Source organism: Cricetulus griseus, assembly GCF_003668045.3.
Source record: "Cricetulus griseus strain 17A/GY chromosome 1 unlocalized genomic scaffold, alternate assembly CriGri-PICRH-1.0 chr1_1, whole genome shotgun sequence".
Classification (NCBI taxonomy): Eukaryota; Metazoa; Chordata; class Mammalia; order Rodentia; family Cricetidae; genus Cricetulus; species Cricetulus griseus.
The window spans coordinates 222798282-222814012 of NW_023276807.1; the positions used below are offsets into that span (position 1 = coordinate 222798282).

The 15731-nt window shown below is 44.2% G+C and overlaps 1 protein-coding gene across 3 annotated transcripts in view; it reads right to left on the reverse strand.

Moving 5' to 3' along the window:
- The window catches only part of Dock5 (dedicator of cytokinesis 5), a 184865-nt gene that overhangs the window by 41414 nt on the left and 127720 nt on the right, over positions 1 to 15731 (reverse strand). For all 3 annotated transcript variants that reach the window (XM_035452751.1, XM_027390260.2, XM_035452752.1), the window contains exons 23-30: positions 14234 to 14345; positions 13397 to 13467; positions 12746 to 12852; positions 10166 to 10302; positions 7574 to 7669; positions 4987 to 5085; positions 2422 to 2516; positions 575 to 653 (exon numbers count right to left, since the gene is read on the reverse strand). In XM_035452751.1, coding sequence (XP_035308642.1) covers positions 575 to 653; positions 2422 to 2516; positions 4987 to 5085; positions 7574 to 7669; positions 10166 to 10302; positions 12746 to 12852; positions 13397 to 13467; positions 14234 to 14345 — 796 coding nt within the window. The remainder of the gene's footprint in view (positions 1 to 574; positions 654 to 2421; positions 2517 to 4986; positions 5086 to 7573; positions 7670 to 10165; positions 10303 to 12745; positions 12853 to 13396; positions 13468 to 14233; positions 14346 to 15731) is intronic.

The window sequence follows — 15731 nt, forward strand, 5'->3', positions numbered from 1 at the left end:
ATCCAGTTTTGCTTCCTGATGCTTCAGGACCTTTGGTCTACTGTGGTCTGAAACCATCAGCATTTCACTTGACTCCCTCGCTCACATAAACTTTCAGTATCCTGCTGTGATTGCTCTACTGACTCTCATTCACATTAAGTTTCGGTATCCTGCTGTAATTGTCCTATTTTACTGTTCATTGTTGGTGTTAATCTCATACAATGTGCCAAATACACAAATTAAACATCTCATACAGGAACACAGTAACAAGAAGCTTAGCACTAAAGATTCAGGCTCCCACTAGTGCTCCTTGGCCGAATCTCTGAGGATCAGAGAGAACACTATATTTGCATTTCCATCTAACTATACTTTCTATGACAGTACTGCTCACATTTCCTTTTATGTGTGTTACTTTTGTGTAGCAAAAACCAAATCATTTTATTGTTTGGAGGATTATCTTTTTGGAATGTGTGCTTTAGGAATCTGGCAGACCCCTGAAAACCCCTTTTTGACAGCAATGAAATCTGAAATGCCACTTTTTCTGCTGGCACAGCCCTTTGCTATGAAAAGGCCTTCCAGATGGGTGAATGCTTACCTGAAGCTCAAAGCTTGCCTGGTCCATGAAGCTCTTTGTGAGAACTTCAGCAAACTGATTGATGGCACGGAGGAAAACTCTGGGAAGGAAAGAGCAGATGAATAAGACAACTCTGTACCCCTGGGGATGTTCCCCTACTGCTCTGGACACAGACTAATACTCCTGGGCTTGGCTGGGAAAGTCAATATAACCCAACTGTGTCCTTGCAGGCCAGCCACAGAGCACACTCTACAGAAGGAGGCACACAAACTCAGTCTTTCTCAAGGATTGTAAGAGCTTGGGGGATACAGCACAAGCTAACTGAGGATGGAGCAGAAACTGCAAGGCCAGGCTCTGTGCACACCAGAGCAGGTGGTTTACACTCTGCTATCTTTACAGGTCAGCATTCTCATGAAAATTTCCTTGAATCTGTCATTTAATTGGGAAGAGACTTTCTATCACAGTCATAGTCTATACAATACTTATACTGATTTGGCTTGTGTAGCTCATTAGCAACATTATAAAGCTTTAATATACTGTAATGCAGTAGTATATCTACTCAGTTCATCTCATGTCTATTTGACAAGAATCTGTTGCTAGGTAGCAATTCTAAGGTACTGGCATAGGTGTCATGCTCAAAACCCAAGTCTTGGTCTAAGAAGATTGCAGCACAGCAGTGGGTACCCTTCTTAGACATCTGGTTGTGCTCTAACAGAGAACATGAAAAAGAATATGATAGAGTTTTAAAGAGATATAGGAAACCAGAAGGAAGAAAGGATCAACAGACATTTCTGAAAGGCTGGGTATTGGAATGCGGTCCGGGAATGGAGCAGTGTGAGGAGAATTCTGAGAACACTCCAAGAAAACAAGACAAGGGTCTTGTGACCTCAGTTTCTTCAAAACATGGAAGTGTTCCTGGAACGTGTTTCTGTGCTTCTCCCAGGTGTAGCAGATAGGAATAAGTTTATTTCAGATTACTCATTATTTCTTGCTGTTGTTATTCAATTACAGGTCTAAACCATCCTTTATATGGAAAAACACGTTTTGCCTCATGTGGCTTGTCCTTGTGATTGTATACATGTGACCTCTTCTTTTTCTTTTTTTTTTTTTTTTTTTTTGGTTTTTGGAGACAGGGTTTCTCTGTGGCTTTGGAGGCTGTCCTGGAACTAGCTCTTGTAGACCAGGCTAGTCTCGAACTCACAGAGATCCACCTGCCTCTGCCTCTCGAGTGCTGGGATTAAAGGCGTGCACCACCAACGCCCGGCCATATGTGACCTTCTTAACCCTCAGAGATAAACTATCTGAGGCTCTGAATAAAGTATGACATGAGATTTCAGTCTGCCTCATTTACCGGCTCCATTCTCCCGGGTCCCACCGCCTCTAGAGCAGTGGCAGCTGGGGACAGAGGTTTCCAGTGGAGGTGATGCTTCTGAAGGGCTGTGAGTGGAAGGGTGATTGACTTCCAAAGACAGTGGAGAAGGCATGGCAGGTAGAAGCAGAGGTGTGAGACCGAGAACACATTCAGGAACCAGAAGTCTGGTTGGTGCACAAAGTCACATGCTTACAGAGGGTGTGGCTGGAAAGGCAGGTAGGACCTTGAACATCAGGCTGAGGGGTTCCCATGGAGCCACTGAGAGGGCAGGCAGAGCTAATGGCCAGTGGGGATTACCATGAAAATGGTGAGGGCACTAACCCAGGCAAGCAGAGACAGCAATCGGGGAGAACTTGGTAGCCTAGTGAAAGGGAGCTTCCAAGCACCCACATCAGGGTCAGGAAACAGGGAAGACCCTCTTCTCAGGTGCCAGGTTTGAAGCACTTGGCGTATGTACAGCAGGTCAAATGCCTCCAGAATGGCCATGGGCTCTCACCTGCTCTGCGTCATATTCATGACCATCCAATCTTTGGCATACACATTCTTTCCAATCAGATCCTTAAACATAATGAAGGTTTCCATGAGGAAGTCCTGTGGAAAACAGTGGAGGAACGGTTTGGAAAACGGGCTAACTTAGAGTCTTTCTTTCTGTAAGTGGACAGAAGGACTCCTACTGGGGACATCAATGGATGGTCTCATAGTTGTGGCCTTCCCCATAAAGTTATTATGGTCAATGCATTCGTACACATAGCCTGCATGTATATCTGTATACCACATGTATGCCTGGTGTCCAAGAAGGTCAAAAGCTCGTGTCAGATCCCCTAGATTTGAGTTACAGAGAGCTGTGTGCTGCCATGTGGATGCTGGGAATCAAACCCGGGCCCTCTGTGAGACCAGTCAATGGCATCTCTCCAAGTCATCCACTCTTTTACAGATCTAACTTCAATTCTTCTTGACTAGTTAGGACAGAATAAACGTGCCACACAAACAGGACAGCCATAATCTTGCAGAAAAGGCTGCGTCAAAGTGGCCTGTGAGGACTGCAGTAAGGAATAACACAAGGGTACAGAGCACAGGGCAGTAGAAATGGCCAGCCTTGTCCAGAGGAGGATGTGAGCAAAAAGCAACTCAGAAATAGAATAGGCAGGCTAAAAAAAACAAAACCTAAAATGTTTTGAAACATTTTTACTACTTAGTTAAATTTAGACTTTTTCCACTGGGATCACTGAAAAGAAAATCTAGTTGCAAACAACTATGCATACAGTCCCATGGGGGCGGGCACTGTATAGTGCTAGGAACATGGCACAGGAAGAACAGGATGCCCCTCCCATCTATCTATCCATTATTTACCTACCTACATATCATCTACCTTTCCTTCATCTGCCTACCTGTATATGAGATGATATGTAAGTGTATCATCAATTTTGAGACAGACACTCTTATCACCCAGGCTGATATTGACCCAGGCTATGCTTGCATTGTGGATCCAAACTGTCCATCTGTTTACTCAGAATGTCCCCACTTTACCTGCTTTCCATTAAAAACAAAAGAAAAAAAAAACTCACTAGGGTATGCTCATGAAGTCCTTAAGAAAGGAAATATTGTTACAGACAGTTGTTCTTCATAGGTTTTGACTACAAGCATAGCACAAGGCTAGGCATTTCCACACATGGATTTAATTCAGTGTTCACATTAATCCTCTGTGTAGACTGGATCTTACAGATGAGGTAACAGGTTTAGCAAGATCAAGTAACTCGTTTCAAATTTCATATAAGAACTGAGAATGGTCACAGTTGAGACAGGTGTTATCTGCTACACCATCTGTCCTGAAGGAGAGCACATGCTGCTTTAGCCTATACCTCCCCTCTTCTGACTGCATTCCTTTGCTCCAGGTCACTGTAGACATATCCACATGGCTGGGTCCTGAACCATGCTGCCTCTGCTTGAGCTCCCCGCTTAAGCCACGTGAACCAACAATATGAAGGCTGCTGTAGTACTAACAATGATAAATTCTCCCCATTTTCTTCTTTTGTCTATACCATGCGGGCAATGTAGGAAGGAGGATGGGGGAAGCTGTGGGGGAACGGTATCTGCCTTGGTGCATCAGCCACACATGCTCAGGAAGATGAGGGTAGAAAGCAGAAAAATCCAGACCACTGGTTCTCAACCTTCTTAATGCTGCAGCCCTTTAATACAGTTCCTTGTCTTATGATGACCGCCACCCAACCATAATTCTGCTACTGTTATGAATCTTAATATAAATATCTGATATGCAGGATATCTGATATGCGGCCCACAAAGGAGTTCAGGATCCACAGGATGAGAACTAGTGATCTAGAGCATAAAGAAGAGTGAGCTAGCCATGGATGACTGGAACCATGCAAGCATTAGCTTGCTAATGCACCCATGTCTAGCCCACTGCTCAGCACATGTGAGAACGTCTTCATCGACAGCGTAATTCCACTAACAGTCCGAGGAGACCTTAGATGCATGTTTATAGAATCCATAAAAACAACTTAAAAAAAAAAAAGCAACAGGAGATCATTTCCAAATGCTGTGAGGACAGAGGGATAACCCTGCTCACTTCCTCCGAAAGAGAAGGTACACTCAGCCACAGAGGAACCAGCACACTCAGCCACAGAGATTCCGTGCATGGTACAAGGAATCAACACCTCCTCTTAAATGGGATTAAAAACTTTTTCATAGCAAAAAGATGTCCTAAGTGTTTCAGAAGAAGGGCCCACACTAAGTCCATATGTAATGATTGTTCAGTATGGTTGTTGAACTCTTATTTAAATGTCATCAGGTTGAAATAAGCATCCATTCCTTTTTGTGGCCCCTGTGGATAGCCATTCACACTGCAGTGGACGGGAAGGGAGCCTTGAACTCGTGATGCTCAGCTTCAGTTACCGGTCATTAAGAAATCTTCAGAGGGGTCTAGCAGAACTCAGGAGATGAGGCAGGAGGATGATGAATTTGACGTTGGTCTGGGCTACTAGACGAGAATTGTCTCAAAACAAACAAACTTTAGGGTGGCCAAGACCCAGAGCAGACAACTTACAATGATGTCCTGTCTGGTTTTGAAGGTGCTGATGTAGTGGCTGTAGTGACTGTCCTCCATCTGTCGTAAGATGGCAATCATGCAAGCCACAAAGCTGCCCTGCAAGGAAAGAAGCAGAGTCAAGGTTCCATAGGGTAACTGATGAAGACGACTTTGGGCATCATGAACTTTTGGCTTTTTTCCCTATTGAGCTCTACAAAGACACCTAGAACTGGAAGCACTACTTCCAAAGGTCTAAAGGCATGTGCTTTGCAAGTCTACTTCAAGCACATCCTAGTGTGATTTAGGAAACCCCGAGACCCCAGGCATGCCATCAACAGGTGTAGGGGCATTATGATCTCAACTAGGAGGCTGGCTAGTGGTGTTGCAGGCCTTTAATCCCAGCACTTGGGAGGCAGAGGCAGATGGATCTCCGTGAGTTCGAGGCCATGCTGGTCTACAAAGTGAATTCCAGACAGCCAAGACTGTCCCACAGAGAAAACCTGCCTCAAAAAAACCAAAAATAAATAAAATTAATAATAATAATAATAATAATAATAATAATAATAATAATAATAGAAAGGGTTGCTGGTAGTCCAGGCTCACCTCCAAGTAATTCCCTATGTAACGGAGGATGATCTTAAATGTCAGACCCTCCCGGCCCACCTCCCCACTGCTGGGTTACAGGTGCATATAGCCATGCTTGGTTCATTCCACACTGGGGATCAACACGAGGACCTTGTACAGACCAGGCAGGTATTCTCTCAACTGAGCTATGCCCCATCCCATCTGTTGACATTCTTTACTTATTTAACTAAAACAATATCTTCTTATTATTGGCTTACAGTAGTCTTTGTATATAAGTCATCCACATGTGGTATATGACCTTGACTTCATATACCTATTTTCAAATATAGGGGTTACATTGTTATCAGGAAAATTCTAGTTTTCCTTCTTTTTTACTATTTGGAAACTCAAGAATCCCTTTCTTATAGGATCAGGTACATATCCATTTATATTTTATTGAGGCTGTACTAGTATTTAACTTTTCACATAGAATTTTTCATTTCATTTGACATTTATCTTGAAGGTATTGCAGCAAATGAAAGACATTTTTTTCCCAAACTATTCGTTTGCTTTCCAAATTATATTAATTCAAAAATCTTCAGTTTCTTTACAGAAAGGTAAGGGTCTTACCATATAGTCAAAATTCTACCTGCAAACTCCCTTGGTTCTGTCTTACTTAGGAATGGATACACATACAGACACACACATATTAACAAATACACATATATGTACACATGCATAGTCATAGACAGATAGACACATCTTTGTCTAATATGATTTTAATTATTCTTTTATGTTACATATACTTTGACTGTTCATACACACACACATATATATATATCTTACTTATTTTCACACTCATGCTTGTGTGACTTAGGGGATGAGAACTGTCCCTTAAATATCTAAAGCGCTGGTACCAATTGGCAGAAAGGCCACTGAACACACTTATTTCTAAACCACCCAGTCAGCCAAGGGCTCATTAGTTCATTGGTTTTTCAGCCAACTTTTGCAGGTTTCAAAGAAATGCTGGTCATTTCAGCTAAAAGGGACAATTATACAAGACTAGCCAAACACCATGATGGACACTGAGGTGTACCCATGAACTCACAATACTGTCTAGATTCTGGCCTGTTTGTTTAAAGTATTCTCCAAAAACCCTTTTACCTGGGGCAGGTTGCCCATGCACCCAATTCTGTGCCAGGGAAAAGACAAATAACAATTAAGGTTGCTGAAAACCTTATATACTTGGGCTAGTGAAATGGCTCAGCAGGTAAAGGTGCTTGCTGCCAACCTGATGGCCTCAGCTTGATCCCTAGGACACACATAGTGCCCTTGAGAACAGCTGGAAGAAGTACCCCAGAGGGAATGGGAAGCTGGAAGCTCAGGCATGGAGAGAAAGCAATTTCTCCGAGAGCTCTGGGCTGACTGCCTCAACTTCACAAGCTAATTGCTGCTGATGCTTGGGAGCCTCCTATTGGATGTTACCTTTGCTCTCTCAACAGGACCACTCCAGGCACCTCTGCTGGACGCTGTAAACTCTTGATTTGATGATACCTTGCTATCTGTCTGCTGCTTCTCACAATCTGCTACTTGCTATTTATTCATAATTAAGTCAACCATTCAAAATCAAAACCTGGCTCTCATAGATCATTCTTTGGACCATACAGAACAGTCCTCTAATTAAAATCTAACCTCAGCTTTCAGTGCAATCAATAGAAGCTTTTTTACTTTAATCTCAACACCATTTAGCTTTTCATCATTATTCTGGCATCAATTTATCCCTTTATTGACAACTATTTAGGCATGACAGATAGGGCACCCACCTTTCTAAAAACACACCAGTCACAAATTCTTGATGACATCTCTTTTTCCTTGGAACTAAAAGGGCCTGGTGGTTTGTTTTCCTGAAGGAAATTCAACCAAACCTGGGGCAGAAAGCTCCTATAGAAGCCGAGAAATGCTTAGAACTATGATATGGGGAGCCACTGGCGGAATGGAGTGAGACCTTGTGCCTGCAGTGCGGGCTAACCAGGAGACTCACAATGTGAGGAGACTGGCGGCTCATCCCAATCACGGTCCGGTTGATCCTTCTCAACAGTCTCTCCATGATCAGCTGCACGTGGGTTGAAGTGGGGCCCTGCAGGAGAAAAACCGCTGTGACATCACTCCCAGCTAATGATGCAGAGCAGGTGACAGGTACCCCGGACAGTCAGGCACACACATGGGAAGTGAAAGAAAAAGCACCAAGCTCTTGCTGCTTCTGTGCAGGGTCAAAAAAACCCAGAAACCAAACAAAAAGAACCCCCCCCAAAAAACAAAACTCAAGGTTAGGGGTTAGCTGTGCAATAAATGTTCTGTACTCTTTCTCGACACAAATATTAAAGCCCTAACACCCTACAGTATCAGAGGACCTCTGGAAGGTAAAGTCACGAGGGTTAGGTACTGATCTGACAGGATTAGTGCTCTCATTAGAAGAGATGCCAAGCAGGGTGGGGGTGGGGTGTACATTTGCTGTTCTACTCTCTGCCTACTGCTGCATGTATTCATGGAGTAGAGACCACAAGAGCACACAGAGGGAGGGTGGCCATCCATGAGCCTTGAAGAGTGTCCTCACTGGAGTTCAGTCATGCTGACACCCTGACCTCAGGCTTTCGGCTTCGAGAACTTCCAGGAACTAGATGTCTGTTAAGGCTCCCTACTCATCGGTGTGTTCTACAAGACGAGGCATCCTTACTTTAGGACTTGATGGTCTAGCAGTCACATGTGACTCTGAGACATTATTCTATTTCGCTGACCTTTAGTTTTCATCACCATGAATAGAGAAAGGTAACAGTGCTCTTACTGGACTCAGTTGTTCAAACTCAAAACAGTGCCAAACACATGCTCTAATTCCTTCCCTTCCCATAGTTGACACTACTCTCACTCAGCTTCAGGGCATCCATTTTGCCAATGGTATCAATTGCACCTTTTTGGTTAGGGGTGGGAGCCCATAGTCCGTGTGCCCCCTCAGTGCTGGGACCCTATTTGGCTTGAACCTGTGCAGGCCTTGTATGAGCTGCCATGTAAGAGTTACTTTAATAAAAAAAATGCTATGTATACCACATGACTGGTTGCATTTATTTTTTAATCCACTGTCAATTCCCAAACACAGCATTGCAGGAAAATGTTTTCCACTTTATAATGTGGTTTCTATAAGTGTGTGTAAGGATAAAAGGGGGAAGGATTACCTATCACAAATAAATATCAAATGAACTGTACAACCAGGATTATGAACTACTGGGACTCAAAGATAATGGAAAAGACAAGTTTGGGGTTTAATGAGAGAAAACAAGGGTACCTTCACATGCTTCTGGGGCCAACACTGGCATATAAAAAATACAAAAGCACCCACAGGAATGACAAGCTGGGATAAGGTGGGCCTTGGTGGGTTGACCTAGTCAAGGGGCTGTGGGACAAAGTGTGAGCATCTTTTGTGTCTTTGATAGAGTAGAATCTAAAGATACTGCTGAGAAGCACAGGCCAAAAATCCCAAGTGGGTCTTTGCCCTGTGGGAACCCTTTCCCCCAGCAACCATCATGGGGAACACAGCCTGATGACTGGAGTGAGTCTTTTTCTTGTGTACCACTGAGGCTCAAGAGAACACGCAGTTTCCCAGCATCTACATTGGGGCCTGAACGTGGGATCCAGGAAATCCAGGCAGGGTCTGCTCCTGTTTATAAGAGGTGGGGCTGGGGGCTACTTCAGAGAGAACACCAAAAATACAAACATTTCCAAAGGGCTCCAGAGACAGTAACAATGTCACAGAGAAGACAAAACAACTCAGAGCCTCAAGAGGTTTCTGCAGGAAATTCATCTCAGTGTGTCTTAGCAGAAATTAGTTCTTGTCTTTCTTTAAGGTGTGTGTGTGTGTGTGTGTGCGCGCATGCACATACACATACATACACTTACCCATGCATATGTGGGTATGTGTGCATGTACATGTGGAGGCCAGTACTTTTCTCTTTCTCACTGCCTTATTTGCTGAGTCAGGGTCTCCCATTGGATCTACAGATCATTATTTTGCCTAGAGTGGCTGGGCTAGTGAGCCCCCGGGGTGGGGGGGGGAGGGTTGCTGTCTTTACATGACAGTGCTGGGGAACCTAAATTCAGGTCCTCATGCTCGCACAGGAAGCTCTTTATTTGCTGAGTCATCTCCCCACCCTTGCACATACATATTCGTTTGCTTGGTTGGTTGGTTGCTTTTTGAGACAGAGTCTTACCAAGAAGCTCTGTCTGGCCTGGAACTCACTAAATAGATCAATCTGGCCTCAACCTCACAGATCTGCCTACTTTTGCCTCTTGAGTGCTGTACTATCACACCTGACCAACTTAAGAGTCCATAAGAGCACTGCCAATGACCTCAGTGGTAAGGCAACTAGGGAAATCAGCCCAGCGAGTCCTCTCACGGTAAGTTATTTGCTTATATCTCTACCTAATGTGAGATGGGGCATCTTTAGTTCATTCTAAAAAGGAAACAGTTTGTTCTACTCCTTCATTGCTCCTACATTGCCTGAGATGAGGAAGGCCACAGAGTTTCCTTTTGTGTACAAAGGGACCAGCAGAGGCTCAGGCCATCGAGAAGGCCTGGACTCACCACATCCTTCCTGTCCAGCACCTCTAGGATGTTACTTAGAAGCTGTGAGCTTGCCTCGTGGTCAGGTTTGCTCGAGTGGTCGTCCAGCTGGCCACTGAGCTGGTCTGTCAGTAGCGGCAGCAGCACCTCCCTGCACTCTGGAGAAGAACAGAAAATGGCTCACACAGTGGCTCTCACAGCAGTTCACACGCAACTACCGGCAGACCCACTAGCTCTCTCTGCAATTATACTTTTCTCTGAACACCCTGCAGCCAGCCCAGCTAGCAGAACACACAGACTTAGGTGTGAAGCTTCAACCTTGACCTTGGAGTTCAAACTTTAAGAAACTCCCACCACAGGCAGATGCAAGCATTGACCGTATTTTTTTCTTTGTTCAATGCTGGGGATTAATGGAGGGCCCCTCCCTCTATGGCTGAGACACACACTGAAGCCCTAACAATGTATAAATTATGTAACAATTTATCCCGCTTTTAATATTCAAATATAGATATAGATATAGATATAGATATAGATAGATAGTGTGTGTGTGTGTGTGTGTGTGTAGGGGTGTGCTTGCTTGAGTTCATGTATACCAATGCATGCAGAAACCCATGGAGGCTAGAAGAATGCATCATATCTCCTAGAGATGGGGTTGCAGATGGCTGAGATGTCATGTGAGTACCAGGAATCGAACCTGAGTTCTCTATGAAAGCAGCAAGTGCTCCTAACTTCTTAGTCATCTCCTCAGCCTACTCGCTCCCCCATTCTAATTTTGTCTTAAAATTTTTTATTTCTTGATTTGTGGCGCTAGGAATTGAAGCCATGGCTTTACACATGCTAGGCACACACTAGGCACATTCTCTACACCATCAACTCCTCTAGTTTGTTTTATTGCTGTTGTTTTGTCTTAGTGCCTACTAGAGCACTACGTTACAGGAAATAGATAAAAACAAAGAAAGTAATGTTCTCAGAAATGTTTGCACTTAACAGAGACAATTATCAAATCTCTGTGCACACTAAGCTTCCCCTGTACGTCACTAGCACATTTTGCACACGTCTTTCTTCTGGAATCTCCACCATGATGGTTCTTCATTAGGACGACCCCAAGTTCTCCAGACACTACATACGTGACTGTCACCGGTTCTTCTACTTCCTCGCTAGAAGTATCTAACTAGAGACTCAGATGGCTCCTGAATTACATCCCCAGAACACACATAGTGGAAGAAGAGCATGGAGTCGGGCAAGTTCCTCTGATCTCTATGTATGTGTGACAGTGTGTATGTGCATGCATGTATACACACACAGACATATACACACGCTACCACCACCACCACCAGAAACAACCACAGATAAAATGTAAATAAATAAAATAAAAAGAAAAGAACTATTTAGCTGGGTATGATGATACGTGCTTACAATTCTAGCACACAAGGAGTAGGCAGGAAGAGCGAGGGTTTGAGGTCAGCCTGCACCACAGAGAGGAAACTGTTTCAGAAAAAAACAAAAAAAGATAGTAACATCAGAGATACTAAACTAGGCTGGAGAGATGAGGGAATCAGACACCAATTCTGGCCTCCTTGGGCACTTATACAAACACACACACACACACACACACACACACACACACACACACACACACACGAGGGAAGGGGACTAAAAAAGAAAGATTAAACCAATTTCATCCTCTTAAACTGCTTTCCCAAGAGGTCCAGCAAAATGGGCTGGCTATGGTGGCGTACACCTGACAGCACTTGGGAGGCAGAGGCAGGTGGATCTCTGTGAGTTTCAGGCCAGTCTGACCTACAGGGCTATATGGAGAAACCCTGCCCTAAAAAAAAGCAAAAACAATTAAATAAATATAGAAAAATTAGAACCAGCAATCTGCCAAGGGTATTGCTAGTACCAAACGCAAATTAAACAAAACACAGGCGGGTAAGCACGGCCTGTCACAGATGTCAGCCTGGCCTGGCGGAAGCTGTGGCACCTGTTTCCTGCTCTTCTTAACAGTTCATTTTTAAAATATCATTGATAAACTTATTTGTTAATGCCTTTTTCTTCAGTTTTTTGGTCTTTCGTGAATACAAGAAATATCACAGAGATGTATATCCCACTTCCGACAACCAGATAAAACCGATGATTCACCAATACGTAAGCAGATAGGGTTTGGGTATATTTATTAGGGAAATATGCCTTACTTACAGTGCACCTAGCCAACTGGCAGGAAAGCAGAGCAAGTTGAAGCAATAGGGAGAAGAGACCTACCATGTGCGTTCCCTATCTCTTTAAACCTTTACCATGCCACCCTGACATCACCTTGACCACACCCTGATGGGCGTGGTGGGGCACACCTGTAGCCAGCCCTTAGGAGGCGTGGCTATGGTGTCTCCCTACAGAGATGTGTTGCAAACACAGTGTCATATTCAATTCAACAGATGCGTCCCGTGTTAAAATAAGTGAATTTAATCTGAGTTAGACTCACCAGACACAGAAATGCTTGCTGTAACACCACAGGAAACCACTCTGGCGCACATATGGTCAAGTGGAAGGGGTCTGACATCTTCCCCAAATAACCTCTGTCATTTGGGAAAGAAGGAGACTTACCTGCCTGCTGGAAAAGGCTGCTCTCCACTATCTTGGTCATGCAGTTAAGCTTCTGCCGGACCAGCTGGTTGTCAGGAATGCTTTGAATGAACTTGCAGAAAAGCACGCTGGAAGAGAAGCCCTGGGGTTAGTGTGCTCACTTGGCCAAGCTGAAGACATCCTTATGCACATCTCCAGTCTGACAGCTGAGCAGAAATAGGCCCATAAAGCTCACGATAACCTAAGACTTGATACGAGAGCATCTCTCGGGCCAACATTCTTGTTCCCCAGAGGTTCTGACTTAGAACTGACTTTGCCCCTGAGAGTCACACAAACCACACTCACCAGCCCACCTCAACCCTCAGTGTCTTAACCTCTGAGCCATCTCTCCAGGCCCTCAACCCTCAGCTTCTGCGAAATGCCTTTTCTGGAAATCTCCTCTCTAAGGACCACTGTACTTTGCATCCCTAGGCTCCTTTCTTTTGCATAGCTTTTTTTTTTTCCTCCGAGAGTGCAAGTTTCTCCCAGGGGCCGGCTTTGTGTGTTCTTTTATCTCTTCCATAGAACTGAGCACAAATAGGTGTTCCTTTAACACGCTGTATGTAGCGGCCAGGCTCTGTCCAGCATCGGGCTGCTCCTGTTAGTTTCGAGACACAGTGTTCTGCTACTCACCTGAGCTCCATGGGATCGAACACCAGTTTGACATCATTAATTATGCTAGGAAGGTACTTCAAAGCTGCTCCCTGGAAGAAGCACAAAGGCAGTCAGTGCTAAGGAAGACAAAGGTGGAATATACTGCTGCAGCCCAGGAGGAAAGGGCAGGACCTGGGGTTTAGAAAGGGAACTGGAAGCAGGTGCCCTTGCCAATGAGAAGCTGGTGAATGAACTCCTCCCAGCTTCCATTGAAAATGCAGGAGGCTCAGGCCCTGGTCTTCACTACCAAAAAGCTATGCACATTTACAGTACATTTTTTTTTTGAAGGTAATTCAAGTTTCTCCTACCAAGTCAACATGGAAAGCAAAGAAGGAATAATAACATTCAAACTGGAGCCCTCAAGGGTTTAATGCTTCACAGTGGCGACTGTACTTCTGGAAGGAGGCGGGTGTGTGTGTTGGGGGTAACAGAGAAGAGAAACTGCCACCTGTGACAGAAGAGGGATCAGTCTGTTAAAATCAAAGGGCCAGGCAAGATTTATAACAGCCGTTCATGTGGAGTCTAAAGAGGGGGCCTGACTTTGGCCAGTTGACATTTGAAGATACAAATGCAAATAAAACTTCAAATGTGGACATATTCACTTTTGTTGTGTGTTTCTTTTTGACAGTGCTGTGACTAGAACCCAGAACCTCCTGCACACCAGGCAAGCAATCTAACGGCCACAGCCTCACCCACTTTTCCTTTACTTCTGACTATTCTACTACACTTCTCCAGCTCTCCATGAGCATATTTGACCTTCCGCTCCTACCATGTCACATCTCCATAAGGGGCCACCCACAAGGTCACCAGGCTGACCTTGATCTTGACAGCTTCTTCTAGAGGCCTGTCCATCAACGTGTTGAAAGCAAGAAACAACTGGCGGATTGAGTTGTTAAATTCATCTCCATCTTCACTCTGACCATAAAATCTAATAAGAAAGAAAATTTACAGTAGACTTGTGGTCTCAAAAAACAACACTAGGGGTCAGTGCCTTGCTGGTCACCATCTCCAGTCATGCAGAGACAGCTCATGGGGGCACCCCAGAACTGTTTATAATAAGGGACCAAAAGTTAGCCTAAAAGACTGAAAAGTCATGAAGACTATGAAAAGAGCAAAGTAGTGGTTTGTAGGTAAAGTCCTAAGACACAGTCTTAACCAGAACTGCCAGCTGGAGCTGTCTGAGCCTGGAGATGCATTTGGCTCTAGCAGTTTGTGGGCACTGCTGGCAGGAGGTAAAATAGCAGAAAGTCATTGTGCAGAACATGTGCCCGGTCATTGATGGCAACTCCACCAAGTGTTCAAGGGAGGGTTTAAGAGAATGTGAATATATGAACACACTCAAGCACAGTTATACTCATTTATACATATTTTTATTGGTCTCCATCATTCACCAGAACACACTGAGCTCTTTCTAAAAATCCAAAATCTAAAAACCCTCCAAAATACCAAAACTTTTATGAATGCTGACATGAAGCCATGAGTAAAGTTTCCTATCTGACCTCAAAATGAGGGGTCTGTCAAAATGTACATGGACTAGAAATTACATAAAACCACCTTAAGGCTATGCACAAGAGGCATATGGGAAACAGGAGAACTTTGTGTATAGATTCCAGTCCCACCCCTAAGATATCTTATTATATGCCTTCAAATATTCCAAAATCCTCCCAAAATTGGAAACCTGTAAATGCTTTTAGTCCTCAACATCTTGGTTAAGTAATACAGTAAGAAGTATGAACTCCATATTTTTAAGCCAGGTGATAACTGGTAGTTTTCAACTCAAAGAATTTGTAAAGAACTTGGGGTGGGGAGATGGCTTAGTGGGCAAGGGCACTTGTTATATAAATATGAGGACCTGAGTCCAGATCCCCAACACTCATGTAATAAGCCAGGCTTGGCCACATGAGTTTCTAACTCCACCACTGGGGTCTTCGAGTAGGGCAGAGTGAGGAGGACTACCAGGGCTTGCCAAAAACTGGCGAGCTCCAGGCTCAGTAAGATCCTGTCTTAAGGGAATAGGGCAGAAAGTGATAGAGAGGATCACTCAGTGTCCTCTGGCTTCCGTATGTATGTCCTGGGTGCACATGCATGTACAAACACAGTTATCACATACACACATGAACAAAAAGAAAAGCTCTCTGAGTCTTTCCAAGGCGGCTCAAAATCAACCAATGGAACACACTTAATTTTTCTGCTCTGTTCTTAACAGCTCTTGTTGCAGCACACACTCACTGCCCACCTCCACCTCAAGACTGTCTAGGGTCCTTCTCTGTCTATTGCTGCCCCCATTAAGTCCTACAAGCATCCAATCAGCTCT